Source organism: Anomaloglossus baeobatrachus, chromosome 2 (assembly GCF_048569485.1).
Source record: "Anomaloglossus baeobatrachus isolate aAnoBae1 chromosome 2, aAnoBae1.hap1, whole genome shotgun sequence".
NCBI lineage: Eukaryota > Metazoa > Chordata > Amphibia > Anura > Aromobatidae > Anomaloglossus > Anomaloglossus baeobatrachus.
The window spans coordinates 289872893-289891153 of NC_134354.1; the positions used below are offsets into that span (position 1 = coordinate 289872893).

Genomic DNA, 18261 nt, shown 5'->3' on the forward strand with positions numbered 1-18261 from the left:
ACACACACACACACGCGCACTGCACAACACACACACACACTGGGAACCACAAACAACGCCCTACACAGACACCCACACACACAGACAACGCTGCACACACACACAACACCCAACACACAAACACCGCAGCACACACAAATATACGCACATACCGCACAACACACACATTGCTCAAAACATACCTCCCCCCAAAACACACCACACACACACAAACCGCACAACACACACACACACACAACGCTACAGACACACAGCGCTCCACAAACAACGCAACACACATACAACACCGCTCTCACCCCCCCGCCACACCCAGAACATGTACAGCGCCCTACACAATCACTTGGTAACTACACACAACAACATCTATATATATATATATATATATATATAACAAAAATCATACATGAACTACACAATACGTAAATTCTAGAATACCCGATGCGTAGAATCGGGCCACCTTCTAGTGTTATATATAAAGCCATGCAAAGTGAAATGTTAAAAAATTCAAGGCAAGGAAGTAATTACAGACCCAATCACAAGATGAAGGTGGGCTGTTCCTACGCCACTCACTCCACGACTTTGGACATACAGTAGGCTTCCTCAGGGAGTGGGAGGTCCATATGCCAGAGGATGACTGCATGTAATTGCCTAATAAAGGGTGGCATCATCTTACCGGGCACTGCTCCGCACACAATACGGATACCTCCCTGACAAGGCCGGAAGGACTGGGTCACTGAAGTTGCCGTCCGTGACACAAAGTGAAGCCTGTCACGTCAGGGAGGGAATCACAGACATGCACAGAGTGGTGCACAACGTCACCCATGTTGGAAGGTGGAAAAGTACAAGAGTACGAGATAAGGTAAGGGACATAAACCTTTCAGAAAATACGATGTACTGTTAGGTATCGATGAAAGTGACTTGTATTGTCATTATTCACATGTGTCATTATTCAGGAAGCATTAACTTCTGACTTTTATTATCTATTTGCTCATTTTACATTTTTTTTTGAGTATTTCAACATTATATCCTGTTTCCTTGCCCTTCTTGTTTTTAATTTTTTATATGTCTGGTACAGTATATATGTTGTTTAAACATGTTTTTTTTTTGTAAAGGAATTGATTTTTGTACATATATCATCCACAAGTTTTACTTTGTTTTGTATATTACTTTTAAATTTGTCTAGGATCTTATAAATTTTCTATAAAATAAAAAAGAAAGAAAATTAAAAATCCGGATCCTAATGGGTGACAAAAAAGTGTAATTTTTTTTTATTGAAAATTAAAAACAACCTCAATGCACATCAGACAAAAGGTAAAAAAATGGCAAACGTGCACTTAGCAATAAAGACGACCCTTTGTATACCCATTAGAATCCGGATGCTGGATTTTCTTTCCTTTCTTGCATTTTTGTCTTCTCGTACTCAAAGTTTCCATGTATTGTCTGTGATTGGGTCTACAGGTGAGCTGAGTTCTTGCTTTATTTTGTTTCTGTAAAACCCACTCTGACCCCAGGTCTGGTTATCACATCCACATTAACACCTGACCCCCAAAGCAGAAGCCGTATGTAAATAATGTACAGAATGGAACACCCTTCAGTGATACTGCCTAAGGCCCCTTTCACATCTCAGTTTTTTGCCATTAGCCGCAATCCGTCAAATTTAGAAAAAAACGCATCCAGTGACTGATGCCGATGGATCCGTTTTTTTCTCATAGACTTTTATTAGCGACAGATTGTGACAGATGGCCTCACGTTTCTTCCGTCGTTCGACGGATCCGTCGAAAATTGTTTGTCCGTCGGATGGAGACAACGGAAAAAATAAAGTTTTTTGTCTATGTCGAAAAAACTAATGGCAACGGATCCGTCGCCGTCCGTCATTTGGTGGAATAGAAGCCTATGGGCACAGGATCCGTCATAATCCATCAAATGACGACGGATTCTGTTTTTTTAACTGAGCATGCTCAGATGGGGTGTGAAAACACTGTATTTATGATGCGACGGATCCGTTTTTTCGACGCATCCGTCGCATTAGTTTTTCCACAATCTGCGACGGATCCGTCTAGCCATCGGATTGTGACTGATGGCAAAAGGCTGATGTGTGAAAGGGGCCTTAGTGGCAACCACTGGGTATTGCAGATCCATTCCTAGTCCAATAATAGAAGCTGATCTGCAGTATCCAGTAGGAATCATTAGTATCGCAGTACTGATCAAACTCCATAGATATTCTTAATCTAGTCTCTACCCTAATAATGAAGAGAAACAAATATTACTGTACTTGTTTTAACTTAGCTAAAGACATTTGATGACTGTGGTGAACAGTTCAGATCAGACTCACCATAGTATGGGGTTCCTCGCTGGTGACGCCGTTTGTACAAATAGCAGCAAGAACACATGAAGCAGCAAATGAGTGTGACAATCACCACAAAGAAGAGAACCACAGCAAAGCCAATTCCAGCTATTGTCTTTGGGCTACTAGGAAAAAAAATCTTGTTAGTTTGGAATATCAGAATGCAAGAGAAATGTACAAAGATACCATGTCTTCACTAGACTGTAAGCTGCAATGACAACCAATAAGCACCTCATGAACGAGCTGTGAAAATTAAGGGTTGGCTGAATGCCCCAGCCCCAACCACTTAGGCTGCTTTCACACTACGTTTTTTTAACATGCGTCCTGAACGTTTAACGCAAAAACGGATCCAGTGCAAATGCGTTCTCATTTCAATGCATTTGCAATGGACTCGCGTCAACATGCGTTCACATGCGTTATAGTGAGGATCCAGCGACTTGCAGTTTTTTTAACTTTTTTCAAAAATGCTACTTGTAGCGTTTTTGAGCTGTTTCCAAATACTGCAAATCGCTGGATCCTGACTAAACAGCATGCAAACGTATGTGAACGCTGGCATGCTGATAGACAGGATCCTGCTTGCTCTACTGAGCATGCCCAGAAACCAGCCTGTCGTGATCAGTCTCTCTCCCCCTCCCTCTCCCCCCACCTAAGAGCGGCGGACGCTCGTAACCAAGGTAAATATCGGGTATTCAAGCAAAGCACTTCACTTAGTTACCCGATATTTACCTTGGTTACAGCGTACCACAGCTGTCAGAAGCCGGCTCCCAGTCTCATGTTCAGTTCCCCTCACTCCCGATCACATGACTCCAATGCCCGCCCATAAACTTCAAGTGACCGGATCCTACAAAATAACACATGCGTTTTTCTCTGCAAAAACAGGATCTGCTTTTGCAGCAAAAAACGTTCATGACGCATGCTAAAAAAACGTAATGTGAAAGCAGCCTTAGATGCTGCTGTCACTATTGACTGCAGCATCTAAGGTGTTAGGCTATGTGCGCACGTGTGCGCTCTGCACCGCACACAAAAGGTCCGCTTCAGAGCGCAGCTGAAAAGCTCCGTTCTGAAGCGCCTGGTGCCTGCAGAATTCATGCGCGCTGCATGCTGCCTCTCCTTATAGACAGCATGCAAAACGCACAAAAGAAGTGACAAATCACTTCTTAGAACGCAGACTTCGGGCAGCAGCCGAATCACTGCTTTCTAATACGCCACGTGCGCACGTCTCATGCACAATCTTCATAGATTGTGCTGGGGACGCAGGACGCATGCAGTTACGCTGCAATGCAGAACGCAGCCTAACTGCATGCAATATGCACACGTGCGCACATAGCCTTATACTGCTGCAATTGAGCTACCTCTGCCCCCAGCAGTTAGGCTAGTTTCACACTACGTCTTTTTAACATCCGCTGAAAACGTTATTTTAGCGGAAGTACGGATCCTGCTTTTACAGCAAATAACGTATGCAAACGCATATGTTAGGGTACTTTCACACTTGCGTTATTTTCCTTCCGTTACAATCCGCCCTTTTGGGAAACAGCGGAATCCGTTAACGGATTCCGCTGTTTCCCATAGACTTGTATGGTTGACGGATTGTACCAAAAGGAGCTGCGTTGCTTCCGCTGGGCGACGCTCCGTTGCTTCCGCCCAGCGGGAGGAACGCAGCATGTAACGTAATTTTGAGCAGCGGAATCCTCTGGATTTCACTGCGCATGCTCTTTTTTTTTTTTTTTTTAAATCAAACTTTATTTTGGCTCGCGGTGGCCGAACGTTCAGCTGAGCGCCCGGCCGTCGGCAAGCGACAGCGCTCAGCTGAATGACCGGCCACCAGCATGCCCGGCCGCCGGCAAGTCACAGCGCTCAGCTGAGCGCCCGCCCGCCGGCATGCCCGGGCGCCGGCAAGTGACAGCGATCAGCTGATCACCCGGCGGCCGGCTGCAGGGAGCGATCAGCTGATCACCCGGCGGCCGGGAGCGATCAGCTGATCACCCGGCAGCCGGCTGCAGGGAGCGATCAGCTGATCACCCGGCAGCCGGGAGCGATCAGCTGATCACCCGGCGGGCGGGAGCGATCAGCTGATCACCCGGCAGCCGGCTGCAGGGAGCAATCAGCTGATCACCCGGCAGCCGGGAGCGATCAGCTGATCACCCGGCGGGCGGGAGCGATCAGCTGATCACCCGGCGGCCGGCTACTGGGAGCAATCAGCTGATCACCCAGCGGCCGGCTGCAGGGAACGATCAGCTGATCGTTCACTATAGTCTGCCGCTGGTAAAACCGGGAAAAAAAAAAAAAAAAAAATCAAAACGAATTGCGTTGTTTTGCAGCATCCGTTGCATCCGTTGTGTCACTATATGCAACACATCCGTTGCATCCGTTACACAACGCAATGCAACGGATACCGTTCAACGCAAGTGTGAAAGTAGCCTAATTTTGCAGGATCCTGCACTGGATGTTTAGGGGCGGGCACTGGAGTCATGTGATCGGGAGTGAGGGGAGCTAGACTGGGAGGAGGCTTCTGACAGCTGCAGACGCTGGTAACCAAGGTAAACATCGGCCTTGGATACCCGATATTTATCTTGGTTACGAGTGTCTGCAGCTGCTAGGAGCAGGGCTGCCTGCACGCGTAACCAACGTAAACATCGGGTAACTAAGAGAAGTGGTTACGCGATATTTACCTTGGTTACGAGTGTCCGCAGCTCTCAGGTGGGGGAGAGGGAGGGAGGGAGGAAGGGGGAAAGACAGAGATAGAGAGAGAGAGGGTGAGGGAGGGAGTAGAGAGATAGACAGATCACGCGAGACTGGTTCTGGGCATGCTCAGTACTTTCTGGGCATGCTCAGTACAAAAGCAGGATCCTGTCTATCAGCATGCCAGCTTTCACCTGCGTTTGCGTGCGTTATAGTCAGGATCCAGCAATTTGCAGTATTTGGACGGAGCTCAAAAACGCTACAAGTAGCGTTTTTGAAACATGTTAAAAAACTGCAAGTCACTGGATCCGCACTATAACGCAGGCAAACGCAGGTGAACGGATGTTAACGCGAGTCCATTGCAAATGCATTGAAATGAAAACGCATTTGCACTGGATCCGCTTGTCCGCTAAAATAACGTTAAGGACGGATGTTAAAAAGACGTAGTGTGAAACCAGCCTTATACTTTTGATCACTGAACTCAGTAAAAATATTGAAAAAAAAATTGACACATACAGTTTTTCACAAACACTGACTCCATAGGCTTTTTCTTGCACCATACTTTGACCCCTTTGTGCGACTTTTGGAGGATGATTTTGGTGCCATTACAAGTAGTGTTGAGCGAGTAGTTGACTCTTCGTATTCACTATGCTATTAGCGAGTACTGACCGCTACTCACATATTCATTACAAGTAGCGGGCACAATGTAAGTCAATGGGATATACTCGCTAAGTAGCGAGTCACCCGAAAGCCGTACTATTCGCTACTCACATGGAAATTACGGCTTTCGGGTTACTCGCTACTTAGTGAGTATTTCCCATTAACTTACATTGCGCCCGCCACTCGTAACAAATATGTGAGTAGCGGACAGTACTCGCTAACAGCATACGAACAGTTAACTACTCGCTCAACACTAATTACAAGCCACAGATTATTTCATAGCTCATATGAAATTATTTAGTCAGGAACTTGGACCTTCCTAAACATTCTGCAGAACTTTTAGGCTTTAGATTAAATGAAAAGAACCTGCTAGCACCCGGTATCTGTTTTTCATGGTACAGAAGCAGAGAAAAGGAATTCCTTTTCTCAAGTGGGTGCACTTTATTGATCCATCAAAAAAAAAAGTCTGAAAGTTGAGCTACTGTACAATGGCAGCAAGTGTGCTTCAGTGCCTATAGGGCATTCTGTGCACTTGAAGGAAAGCTATAAGAATTTAGACTTTAGTCTCAAGAAACTTAACTACGAGGATCAAAGATGTAAATATGTTGTGATCTGAACGTTTTCTTTGTTCCTTGGGCGACAAGGAGAATACACAAATTATGCTTTTTGTGTGAATGGGACTGGCGATATTAGTGGAGCTAAAATAATTGGCCAAAGAGAACATCTTTCAACCTGGAATCAAGAACATACTTGCGAATCATCTGGAGCAACTGAAAAAAGTACACCTGCGATGGTATCGGTCCCCAGCCAACTTAGCACAGTTCCTCCCAAATTATTCGCCACATTGTTGGAAGGGCTGCCTCCAAAGGGGTACTCTTGGTCACTGCTGGTGGGCGTGTCCCAAGGTTTTCTCGTTCTGGTTGGAGGTGTTTGGCCTGATGGGTGAGCTGACAGGCAATCGTATTAATCCGAATCCGGCTCTGGCAGTGCTAAACGTGGGTATAGAGGAGTTCTCTTGGGAATCCAGGGGTTTATTAGTTCACATTCTAGTAGCTGCCAGATATTGCATAAGTTTGCACTGGAAATCCCCAAAGACGCCTACATTAGTTGAACTATATAACCGAATTAATCTCCAATGCCAATACGAGTTCTGTCTGGCTCACTCCATCCGCGCCAAAAACAAAATACTTCAGATTTGGGACACGTGGTTAAACTCTGTATATGCATCCCCTGTCAGGCATCTGTTTCCAGGGCAAACTGTTGATAATTAAAAACGGGTCAAATAGGCTCAAAGTGTGTGTTACGCAGGGAGTTCACCCATACCACATGTCACTAGTCAAGGTGTTTAAATCTCTGTTGTTGTTACTGCTCGGGCTACCCCAAAACGCCATCCAATTCCCTCCCTCCCCCCTCCCCCTCCCTGGTTGCCTCCTTGCAACCATCCATGGTTCTCCCCCTCTCCCCCACCTCTCTCTCCCCTCCCCTTTCTTATCTTCCTTTCTTACTCTCTGGTTCTGGTTGTTTGGATCCCTCATTTTGAGGATTAAAGAGTAAATTGGTAGGTTGATTCTATACGTATTGGGTATTGATTAACCTAAAAAAGTTGCAACTTGCATCAGACATGATTGGTGATGTGGTGGTGTGACAGGAAATGTGAATCATAATCAAAGGTGACACTACCACATGTTACAGCGTTGTTTTCTTTGTGTATTATTGCCCATGATACCTGAATTTCTCCTTTTTTTGTAATGTAACTTCCTACAATAAAAATTGATTGGATTAAAAAGAACATACTTGCGGAAAATTTAGCTGATTCCACTAAAGATCTCCTGTCAACACTCCAAATTAAGCTTGGATTGCTGAAACAGTTTGTGAAAGCTCTACCGAGAGAAGGAGATACTTTTCAGTATCTGTGTACCAAGTTTCAGGGACTGTTCGAAGCAAAACTGGGTCTGGACATTCGGAATCTCATGAAGGACGATGTGTTTGAAACAAACATGAAAGCTGTTGAGAAAAGGGCTTTAGGGGTTCTTTTGGAGAAGTCGTGAAGAAATTTCTAGGTACCATGTTTTCCCTGAAAATAAAACCTACCCAGAAAGTAAGCCCTTGCAGGAATTTTCAGCCTATTTGGTGTAAGGCTTAAAATATAAGCCCTACTCCAAAAACATGCCCTAGTTGCAATTCAATAAGAAAGTATCCAGGCAGCAAAAAAGTTAAAGAATACAGAATAACACTTCATTAAAGAAAATAGACAACCCCAAAAATAAAACAGACACACCCAAAAGAAAAATTGCACTCACCAAACCCTAAACAATTACAGCTGGCAAGTATCAACTGTGGATGGGCTCTCACATAGGGCTCTGCGTTGCTGTCAAGTCCCTGGCTGTTCCAGCTGCATTGCACTGCACCTCTCACACACAGAATGGATACCAGTGTCACTCCGCTGTCACACACACATAGAGTACCAGTATCACTCTGCTCTCACTAGCTACGAGTGAATGATACTGCTTACGGCCAGCAGGGGGAGCTATCTGCTGTGGGATGCAGGGAGACCTGACAGTGATGCAGATTGGTATGATAGAGCCCATTCACTTGTGAACTCTATTGTTTAAAAGGTCTGGTAAATGCAATTTTTTTCTGGGCTGTCTGCTTTCTTTTGGGGGTGACAGTAGATAGGGAATAATAAACTAAAAAATGGAAATGAAAATATAAATACTGTATATCAATTAGCCAGTAGATGGTACTACATATAACAAATAAGGAAAGGTATGAACATATAAATTACTGTAATAACCCTGAATATTCATCACATTATGTATAGCCATGAATAAATTATAAAAAGATAACTTTAATACTTGTAGCAAAGATCACAAAAGATTAAAAACAAGAAGAGTACTTTATAACTTATTCATGGCTATACCTCATCTGTGAATAAATGTTAATATGTTGTTAAAAAATAAATGTGGATACCGAAGTTGTTCATGGAAAAATAGAAGACATCTCCTAAAAATAACCCTAGCACATTCTTCAGACCAAAAAATAATATAAGGCCCAGTCTTATTTTCTGGGGAAACACGGTTGTTATGCCAAAATTTCTAAAAATCTGAAAGCTAAGCATTTTTGACATGTATGAATATTAGCAATTTTTGCACCATAAATTAGGCCTTGTGCCCATGTTGCTTTTTTTCATGCTTTTTTTTCTTGCTTCTTTTAACCAATAAAAGCAAGTAAAAAGAATCCCAGCAAAGTCTGAGAATTGTGACTTGCTGTGCACACACTGCTTCTTTTTTCCTTGCAGTTTTTGTTGCTGAAAAAAGAAGCAGCATGTCAATTGTTTCTGCGTTTTTTTCTGCTTTTTTCACCAATTGACTTCAATGGAGTCAGTGAAAAACGCAAGAAAAAACGCATGTGCAATGCACACTTTTGTGCGTTTTTATGTGCTTTTTCTGACATCACTGGGTTCCCTGTAGCCTTTTCCTCAACTCGGGGTCTTTACCGTGGGACCTTGGTGCAGAGAACTCCGGTGACATCACAAGGTGAATCGAGTTCATGCCGGTGGAACAACGGGGTTTCCTGCAGATCCGCCAGCATGAACTCGGTTCACCTTGTGACGTCATCAGCAGGGCTGTGGAGTCAGTAAACCAAAACTTCGACTCCGACTCCTCAATTTCTCTTGCACCGACCCAGACTCCTACATATATTACTTATAGTTAGGTGAAAAATTTATTGTAGTACATGAACATGTGCATGTGAACATCAGATATTTAATAATTTTTATGATACAATAATCAAGATATTTGGATAGAACATAAAATATATTTATTGGAATTCAACTTTAGAACACAAACTGTAATAAATTGTAAATATGTAATACACTATGTAATATACAGTAGATTACATATATATCTTGTGTGTATGTATATATTTAATATATATATATTACATATTGTATTACATATTTACAATTTATTAGTTTTTTGTGTTCTAAAGTTGAATTCCAATACATATATTTTATGTTCTATCTAAATATATTAAATGTCTAATGTTCACATTGCACTACAATACATTTTTCACTTAAATATAAGCATTATACTAAATGTTATTATTTAGTAAAATATTCAGCACATTCTGCATTGCACTACTGTCCCCAATTTATTATATATTTTAGGAGTCGGAGTCGGTGCATTTTATACCAAAATGAGCTCCGACTCAGACTCCACAGCCCTGGTCATCAGGGTTCCCTGCACCTAGGCCACATAGCCAGTGTCAGCAAACATTTTCTCATCTCGCGGTCTTTACTGCAGGACCTAGGTGCTTGGAAGCCCGGTGACGTCATAAGGTGAATTGAGTTCATGTCAGCGGATCACCGCGGTTTCCTGCAGATCCGCCGGCATGAACTCGGTTCACCTTGTGATGTCACCGGGGTTCCCTGCACTTAGGCCACATAGCCAGTGTCAGCAAACATTTTCTCATCTCACGGTCTTTACCACAGGACTTTGCTATAGGGAAATATGGTGACGAAGGTGCCCTGGTCTATGAGGCGACCCGTACCCCAGTAACCCAGGATCATCATGGTGACGAACCAAAGTTACCATGGCAGCAATCAGGTCCCTGTAATCGCATTACAGGGAGCCGATCGCCAGGGAGAGGTAAGCCATTCTTCTCCCTGCCTCCTGAATGCTGCGATCGCATTGATTGCAGCATTCAGGGAGTTAAAGTGCCGGAAGCGGTGCGAGCACCGCTCCAAGCAGAGAGTGCTGGGATCCAGTTGTAAGATCAGCCAGTGACCCAGGGGCGACCGCGGGGGTGCAGCGTAGGAACCCCCACAAGCGCCATGATTAAAAAACGCACACAAAAAAAGCATGGAAAAAGCATGTGAAAAAACGAGCAATAAAAAATGCGTGTTTTTTCAGTTGTTTTTTTCCTGCCAAAACATGTGTTTTTATGTGCAGATTTTCTGCACATAAAAATGCAATGTGGGCACATAGCCTTAATTCCATCTGGCTAAAAATACTTTTTAGCAAAGCTGAGATGATTATTTATCAACTTATATTAAAGAGATAGATAGTCAAATAATATCTTTTTAAAAGTCTATATATTTATGGATCTACTTGTGTATGAAAATGTGTTGAAGCAGTTTTCTACTACTGATTTAACCCCCTCTCATATGACCTAACTCATTTTTCTAATATACTTCTATTACCTGCCCTGCGCCTGTAAGCTCATCTATTTGTGCTGCTATATTCCTCTGTTGTGATGTAGCTCCTACTATTTCTGATCTGGGGACCGGAATCGGACAAACTGAGCAGCGGACATCATTGGTGGGGGTGGACTACCTCTCAGTGAGTTACAGCAATCTGAGCACTCATACTCAGGTCAGGCTTCATCCTCCTCTGACTTGATCCTGCTGAAGCTTTGGAGCTCCGTTCCTTCAGCTGGCAAGCACTGCGATGTGCTGCTCATCATTAGGATGCGTATCACAAAGCTTGTCAGCTGAGGGGATGGCACTTCAAAGCTTCAGCAGGATCTAGGCAGAGGAGAAGCCTGATCTGAGCAGACTGACTCTGATCAAGCTTTGACGTACCATCAACTCAGTCCTTTCAGCTTGTCAGCTGAAGGGATGGTGCTGCGAAGCATTGGCAGCTTCAGCCAGAGTAGGAGAATGAAATCAGATTGCTGTTACTCACTTAGAGGTCAGGGCCGCCATCAGGGCATTACAACCTTGACTGTTGCACGGGGCCCGGAGAGGAGGAGGGCTTGGTCGGGGCCCGAGTTAATTACTTAGCTTTATTGAGCCCCGGCTGGGCCCCCCTCTTCACCAGGCACACAGGCGGCACTGTACCTTTAAATCTTCCTGTCTGGCTGCTTCAGACGTTGCTATGCAGCATGCTGTGCTTTGGCAGGTCCTGATTGATGGTTCTCAGTGAGAAAAACAAAATTAAAATTTGTAGCTGTGATACCTTTTAATGACTAACTAAGATAAAGTAAGAGGATGTAGGGCGGAGCCGGACATGGCCGAGTGAGGAAGCAGCTTCTCTGAGCTCCTCTCTGCAGAACTCCATAGCACTGGCCCAAGACTCCAAAATGGGCAAATTAACGGGCAAAAAGGCCACAGCACGAACCCCAAAGAAGGCCCCCATGGCTCAAGGCAAAATCGGGGCATATCTGTCTAATCCACGGGGCTCCAGCGCTCTATCGCAGCCCGAGCTGGAAAGGCAGCAAGAATCGCGGCCTGCTGACCCGATAACTGACCTCAAGACGTCGGTGGAGAGGCGGGGGTCGACAGTGGAGTCGCGGGGACCCGGGGGAACCGCGGTGACCACCGATAGCAGTGACGGTCACGGGCCGGGGGATGTGCGGAGGAGCGGCCGACAACATGAATCACAGGCCCCACTCCAAAATGGCCGCCGCACGCTTCCAGACCAGGCCCTGCAGCGTCAGCAAGATGACCCCTCAGCGGCAGCATCACCGCCCGCTACTCCTTCATCGCAGCCCGCGATGGGAATGGAACTTCCCGGTGGCCGGCAGAACATCGACTTACCTCCGGTCGCTTCCAGATGCCTAATGCCTCTTCAGCCTGCAGCACACACGCAGACAGGCTCTGGAGCGGCGTTCGGGAAACATCCATTACAGCAGCGCTCCCAGAGTGAGGGGGCCCCGCGGTCACCAGTCTCCCGCGTTGTCAACAGCACCACCGATGGAGGTAGGAAACAAAACCCGGGCACCCCGGCCCCACCGCATACCAAAATCTCCAGCCCGCAGGCGATAACTGGACTGGGGGAGGGGGGAAGGGGCACAGTCATGGCTGGCGACAGCAGCCCCCCATCATTTGCAAAAGGCACAATTATTTACCTGACGGCCCCCCCTATAACACCGCCATATACGGGCACTAATGTGGAGCAGAGGGGATCCTACAGCATCCAAGGGCCCCAGGACCAGACTGGGGGAAACCTCCAAGGGCCCCCTCCTTATACTCCCCCTGCGAGGTGGTCCACGGGCTCCTCAAGGGAAAATAGCCCGACGGGCCCAGGAGGTAGCATGGTGGCAACCACTAAAGGTCAGTGGAACGATGGGCCCAGGGCACCAGGGACCCCTCCGCAACAGATTACCACAGTAGCACACTTGGGAGGAAATATAAGCACCTCTAGAAGTTCACAAATACTATATGACCCAGCTTTGCAGGACTCTATCGGCTCTTTTTCCACAACATCTTTCTCCACTAATGTGATAAATGAAGAGCGTCCAGCATCCTTAGCAGACCTACGGTCCCTTTTCCAAGCAATGCCCACTAAAAATGATATAGCTGCTTTGGCCAACCAGGTAGTGGCAGAATGTAAGCAAGAATTTGCCCAGCTACGGATGGACCTTTCTTCACTCACCCAAAGGGTGGATGTCCTTGCAGACCAACAAACAACATCTCAAGCTGACATCCAATCTGTCCAAGCCACACTGCAGGTTCAGTCCAAGCAGCTATTCTCTCTCCAACAGCATGTGGACGACTTAGAGAATAGAAATCGAAGAAATAACCTGCGTATCAGGGGTCTGCCGGAGTCAATTGCCCCTCCTGACATACCTTCAGTCCTTATTTCAATCTTTAATAATCTACTAAAAAGACCACCCGGGGCCCCCCTGGAACTTGACAGGGCCCACAGGGCATTACGCCCCCCGGACCCAGGGGACCCCCGCCCGAGAGACATTGTATGCAGGGTGCACTATTTTGCAGCAAAGGAAGCTATCCTTCAAGCAGCTCGAAAGAAACAGTCCCTAACGTACAATGGATCTACAATACGCATCATGCCGGATCTTTCGAGACACACCTTAGCTCAGAGGGCGGTTCTCAAACCCTTGTTGGATGTCATTAGAGAAAGGGGTCTCCCGTTTCGTTGGGGTTTTCCCTTTTCTCTGTCGGTACAAAAAAATTCAAGATGGTGGGTAATGCGGTCACCAGAAGACCTCCCATCCTTTACCTCAAACCTGGGTCTACCCCCAATCTCCATCTCTCAATGGCCCACCACCTTGCTCCAACCGTGGGTCCCAAGGGAACGCCCAGCTCCTCCCCACGCAAATCCATCCCCCGTTCATGCAAGGGGACTCCCCCCGAGAGAGACTCGGGACCGGAGATTGGGCCGTCCGAGATAAAGGTCAAGATATCGGGGACTACCCAATGTTTCGTAAACTTTAACTAGCTAAGTACATAGACTTTACTTTCTAACCTGCCGAGTGCCCAAGGCCCTTATTACTCAAACTTTTGATTATATGCGCCAGTGTTTATGGTAATCTCTAATGTTAACAGTATACTACGGAGCTATCAACGGTTATGTCTGATCTTTTTCTCCCCCAAGTAGGTCGGGACCCTCTGTCTTGCCCGGGTGAGGCGGACAAGCTCCCCCGGAACGTTTGTTCTCAGCTAGTGTATTGTGCGGGAGCTATACTCCTGCTGTTTTCTCTGCTTCAACTCCTATTCTTTTTACTCTTCATCTGCCTTTCACAGTTCACACTTCCTTCTCCCTCCCCAAATGGTGGCCGAGACGGGCTAGTCCGTCCCTATATCTCATGTACCTATAACACTTCAATCTTTTACAGATGGCCAACCTGACAATCGCCTCCTTCAATGCTAAGGGTCTTAACGTGCCGGAGAAGAGAGCACAGGTCCTCTACCACTTCCACAAGCACAAGGTGAAAATAGTATGTTTTCAAGAAACGCATTTCAAACAGGGACACGCCCCTATCTTAAAGAACAAGTACTACCAAACCTGGTTATTTTCAGATAACCCAGAATCCCGCTCAAAGGGAGTGGCGATTGCCATTCACAAGTCTCTTCCACATCAAATTATAAACTGCACATCAGACGGTACGGGACGGTATATTATCCTCTCACTAATAGCTGGAGACCAAACATTCACAATCATAAATGCTTACGCCCCAAACCAGAGACAAGATGACTTTCTGGCTAGCCTTGCCGACACTGCGATGCCCCTAATTAGAGGTACAGCAATTCTCTGTATTGACCTTAATGCTACTCTGGACCCTACATTAGATAACTCCAAGGGGAAGTCCAGCATTTCATACACCACCATCAAACGTATCAAAAGGGTTCTATTAAGTATCCAGTTGTTTGACACTTGGAGAATAACACATCCGTCAGATAGAGACTATAGTTTCTACTCGCACTCACAAGACTCCTACAGTCGTATAGACTACATCTTCATACAGCACAATGCTCTCCCTTGGGTCCGACAGACTGGAATAGGCAGCATATTGTGGTCAGACCACGCCCCAGTATACTGTGAGGTAGAGGTTCCTTCCCTCCCAGCCCCTGCGGGAACATGGCGGCTTAATGAATCTTTGCTCATGGATGAGCTCTGTGTTTCTGATGTGCTGACCACGATCACTCATTTTTCAGAGGATCATTTGGCAGACGACACAGCCCCCACGTTTAAGTGGGAGGCACTGAAGTGCGTCTTGAGGGGCACTTTCATCAAACATGGAGCCCGTATTAAAAAAGAAAAAGCCCAGAATCTAACAGAGGCCCTCCGCAGGGTCTCGGGGTTAGAGCTTGCTCATAAGCGAGCTTTATCAGCCACCACCTTACAGGCCCTCTTGCAGGCCAGATTACAGGTCAAGAAATTGTTGGATGCGTCATACCAGCGCCTGTTGCAAGTGGGAAGGGGGAAATTTTATGAATTCGGGGATAAGCCGGGCAGACTATTGGCAAATGCACTGAAGGAAGGGAAAGCCCACACTCTAATTCCCTGCATTAAAAATACAAGAGACGAGATGCTCTATGCTACTCCTGATATCTCTTCTGCCTTCCATGCGTACTATTCCAAATTATACAATCTGACCCCTCGGTTTCCTGAGATAGACCACGAGCCCCCTACAATGCCCTCTCCCTTTCAACCTCTTAATCAGTCCACAATTGAGGACCTCGAGAAGCCATTTCTTCTTGAGGACATTCTGTCAGTAATCCGTGACACACCCGGTAACAAAAGTCCCGGCCCGGATGGATTCCCAGCCAAATTTTATAAGACGTTTGCAGAACAGTTAGCACCCCTAATGCTCCTTTCTTTTAACGCTATATCAGATGAGACCCCATTCCCTCCCCACTCCACGACAGCTCATGTGGCTTTGCTCCGAAAACCTGGTAAAGACCCTACCGCATGTAGCAGCTTCAGACCAATATCGTTGCTCAATGTGGATTTGAAGATCTATGCTAAGCTTCTTGCAAACAGACTCAATCCCCTTTTGCCAGATCTGGTGCACTTGGACCAAGCAGGATTCGTTCCTGGTAGGGAAGCAAGGGACAACACCCTAAAAACCCTAGACCTGGTCCAACATGCTCACACCCAAAAAATCCCCGTGATGATGTTATCGTTAGACGCCGAAAAGGCATTCGATAGAATTTCCTGGCATTCTATTTCTCAGACTTTGTCCCATGTTGGTTTTGGTCCAACCTTCTCATCTAAAATTTTGGCCTTATACTGTTCCCCGACCGCGCGTCTAAAGATTAATGGCACCCTGTCGAGTCCCTTTGATATCCATAACGGGACTCGACAGGGATGCCCCCTATCCCCATTGCTCTATATCTTAGTCATGGAGCATCTGTTGTCGGCCATCCGGCTTAACCCCGACATACGGGGGATTAAAGTTGCCACTCAAGAATATAAATGCGCCGCCTTCGCGGATGACCTACTTATTTATGTGCAAAACCCACTCACTTCCCTTCCATCCTTAATGCGTGAACTCAATCGTTTTAGCAAATGGTCCAATTTTAAAATCAACCTTGACAAATCTGAAGCCCTAAACATATCACTTTCCCAAGCAACAGTAGATGCTATAAAACCAAACTTCCCCTTCAAATGGCCACCACACGGCAGTATCGGCTACCTAGGTATCACTATCCCATCTGATGTAACCAGACTTTTCCAGCTTAATTTTCAAAACTTTCTCTCCAAACTCGAGAGGGACCTGACTGTATGGCATAGAGGCACCCTCTCATGGTTCGGTAGGATCAGTGCCCTCAGGATGACAGCCCTGCCCAGACTGCTCTACTTACTCCAGACGGTCCCGGTATATGTTCCGGCGTCGTATTGGGTAAAGTTACAGCGCCTGTTTAATCAATTTGTGTGGTCCAAGGGACGGTCCCGACTCGGGAGGAATGTCCTAACTAGGACCAAGGGGGCGGGAGGGGTGGGGCTGCCTGACTGTCGGCGTTATTATCTGGCTGCTGCCCATGCAAGGGTCTTAGACCTCTTACATAACTCTGGATCGAAGCTCTGGGTCCGCCTGGCACACGACCTGTGCCCCTTATCTATTCTATCCATGCCATGGAACTGGCCACTTCTTACCAAACATAAGATAGGAATGTCCTACACCACTAAACAAACATTACAATCAGTACACTCAATGCCACGGATTAAGCGCCTGCTCCAGACTCAGGGACCCCTCATGCCACTGACGGATAACCCTGACTTTTTACCAGGGGCATCGTCTAATAACTTTTTGGGAAGCTCAAAACAGAACCCCCTGAGACTGGGACAGGTGGCACCAGAAGGGGTTCTTCTCCCACTTCCGGACATTGTGGGGCAGAGAGACTTCAAAATGCGGTTCTACTTTGAATATGCCCAACTTAAACACTTCATAACCACGCAGGGGCTAGACCTAACTTGTCCCTCATCCCCAACCCCTTTTGAACTTATCTGTACAGGGATACCCGACACTAGACATGCAATATCAAGGATTTATGGGATCTTGACAGCAGCAGCAGAAACACCACTTCCTCGCTTCTGTACTGCTTGGGAGGCAGAGCTCGGCCAGACATTCTCCAGGGATCAATGGGAACGATGCTTCCGCCTGACCCACAAGTCAGCGGTTGCAACGAGAATGCAAGAGACTTGCTACAAAATTCTCTCCAGGTGGTACAAGGTCCCGTCATCCCTTCATAAGTGGTGCCCCGAAATCCCTGACACATGCTGGCGGTGCGGAGCACAGGGAGGTACCATGGCCCATATCTGGTGGTACTGTCCGAGCTTGGCGGCCTTCTGGAGCAAGGTGCTGGTGGGCATCCAGGAGGTCACAGGGATCTTAGTCCCCAGTCGCCCCGAGGCAGCCCTATTGTTTATGTTTAAAATACCAGAAAAGGTGTATAAAAAGTCTCTTACCGGACATCTACTCCAGGCCGCCAAGACAGTAATCCCACGACATTGGAAAGACCCTACCCCCCCGTCCATAGAGGAATGGGCGACAGAAGTAAATGTAATACACCGCATGGAGATGGTAATGGCTCAATCGCGAGGCCAGCTAGTGGAAGCCTCCTCTAAATGGTATCAGTGGGAATCTTTTCTCTCTGACCCAAGGTTTCTTGCCCTCGTTGACCCTCAGTAAATAAGACTCTCAGCTAGCCACACCTTCCATAGTCATTTGCATTCTTTTCAGGTTCACGCCCAACAGACGGGACGCCAGCCTCGGCCAACATACTCCTATCCACATCTTTCCCCCTACGGTTCTCCCCCTCTTGTCTCCCCCACCCACTTCTGATCTACTCTTTTCCTTGTTCATCCTTCTTTACCTTTACTTTG

At 46.4% G+C, this 18261-nt stretch overlaps 1 protein-coding gene across 1 annotated transcript in view; it reads right to left on the reverse strand.

The window, feature by feature from the left end:
• Positions 1–18261, reverse strand: part of SHISA4 (shisa family member 4) — a 93065-nt gene that overhangs the window by 22151 nt on the left and 52653 nt on the right. Inside the window, exon 3 of the mRNA XM_075335845.1 lies at positions 2333–2469. Coding sequence (XP_075191960.1) covers positions 2333–2469 — 137 coding nt within the window. The remainder of the gene's footprint in view (positions 1–2332; positions 2470–18261) is intronic.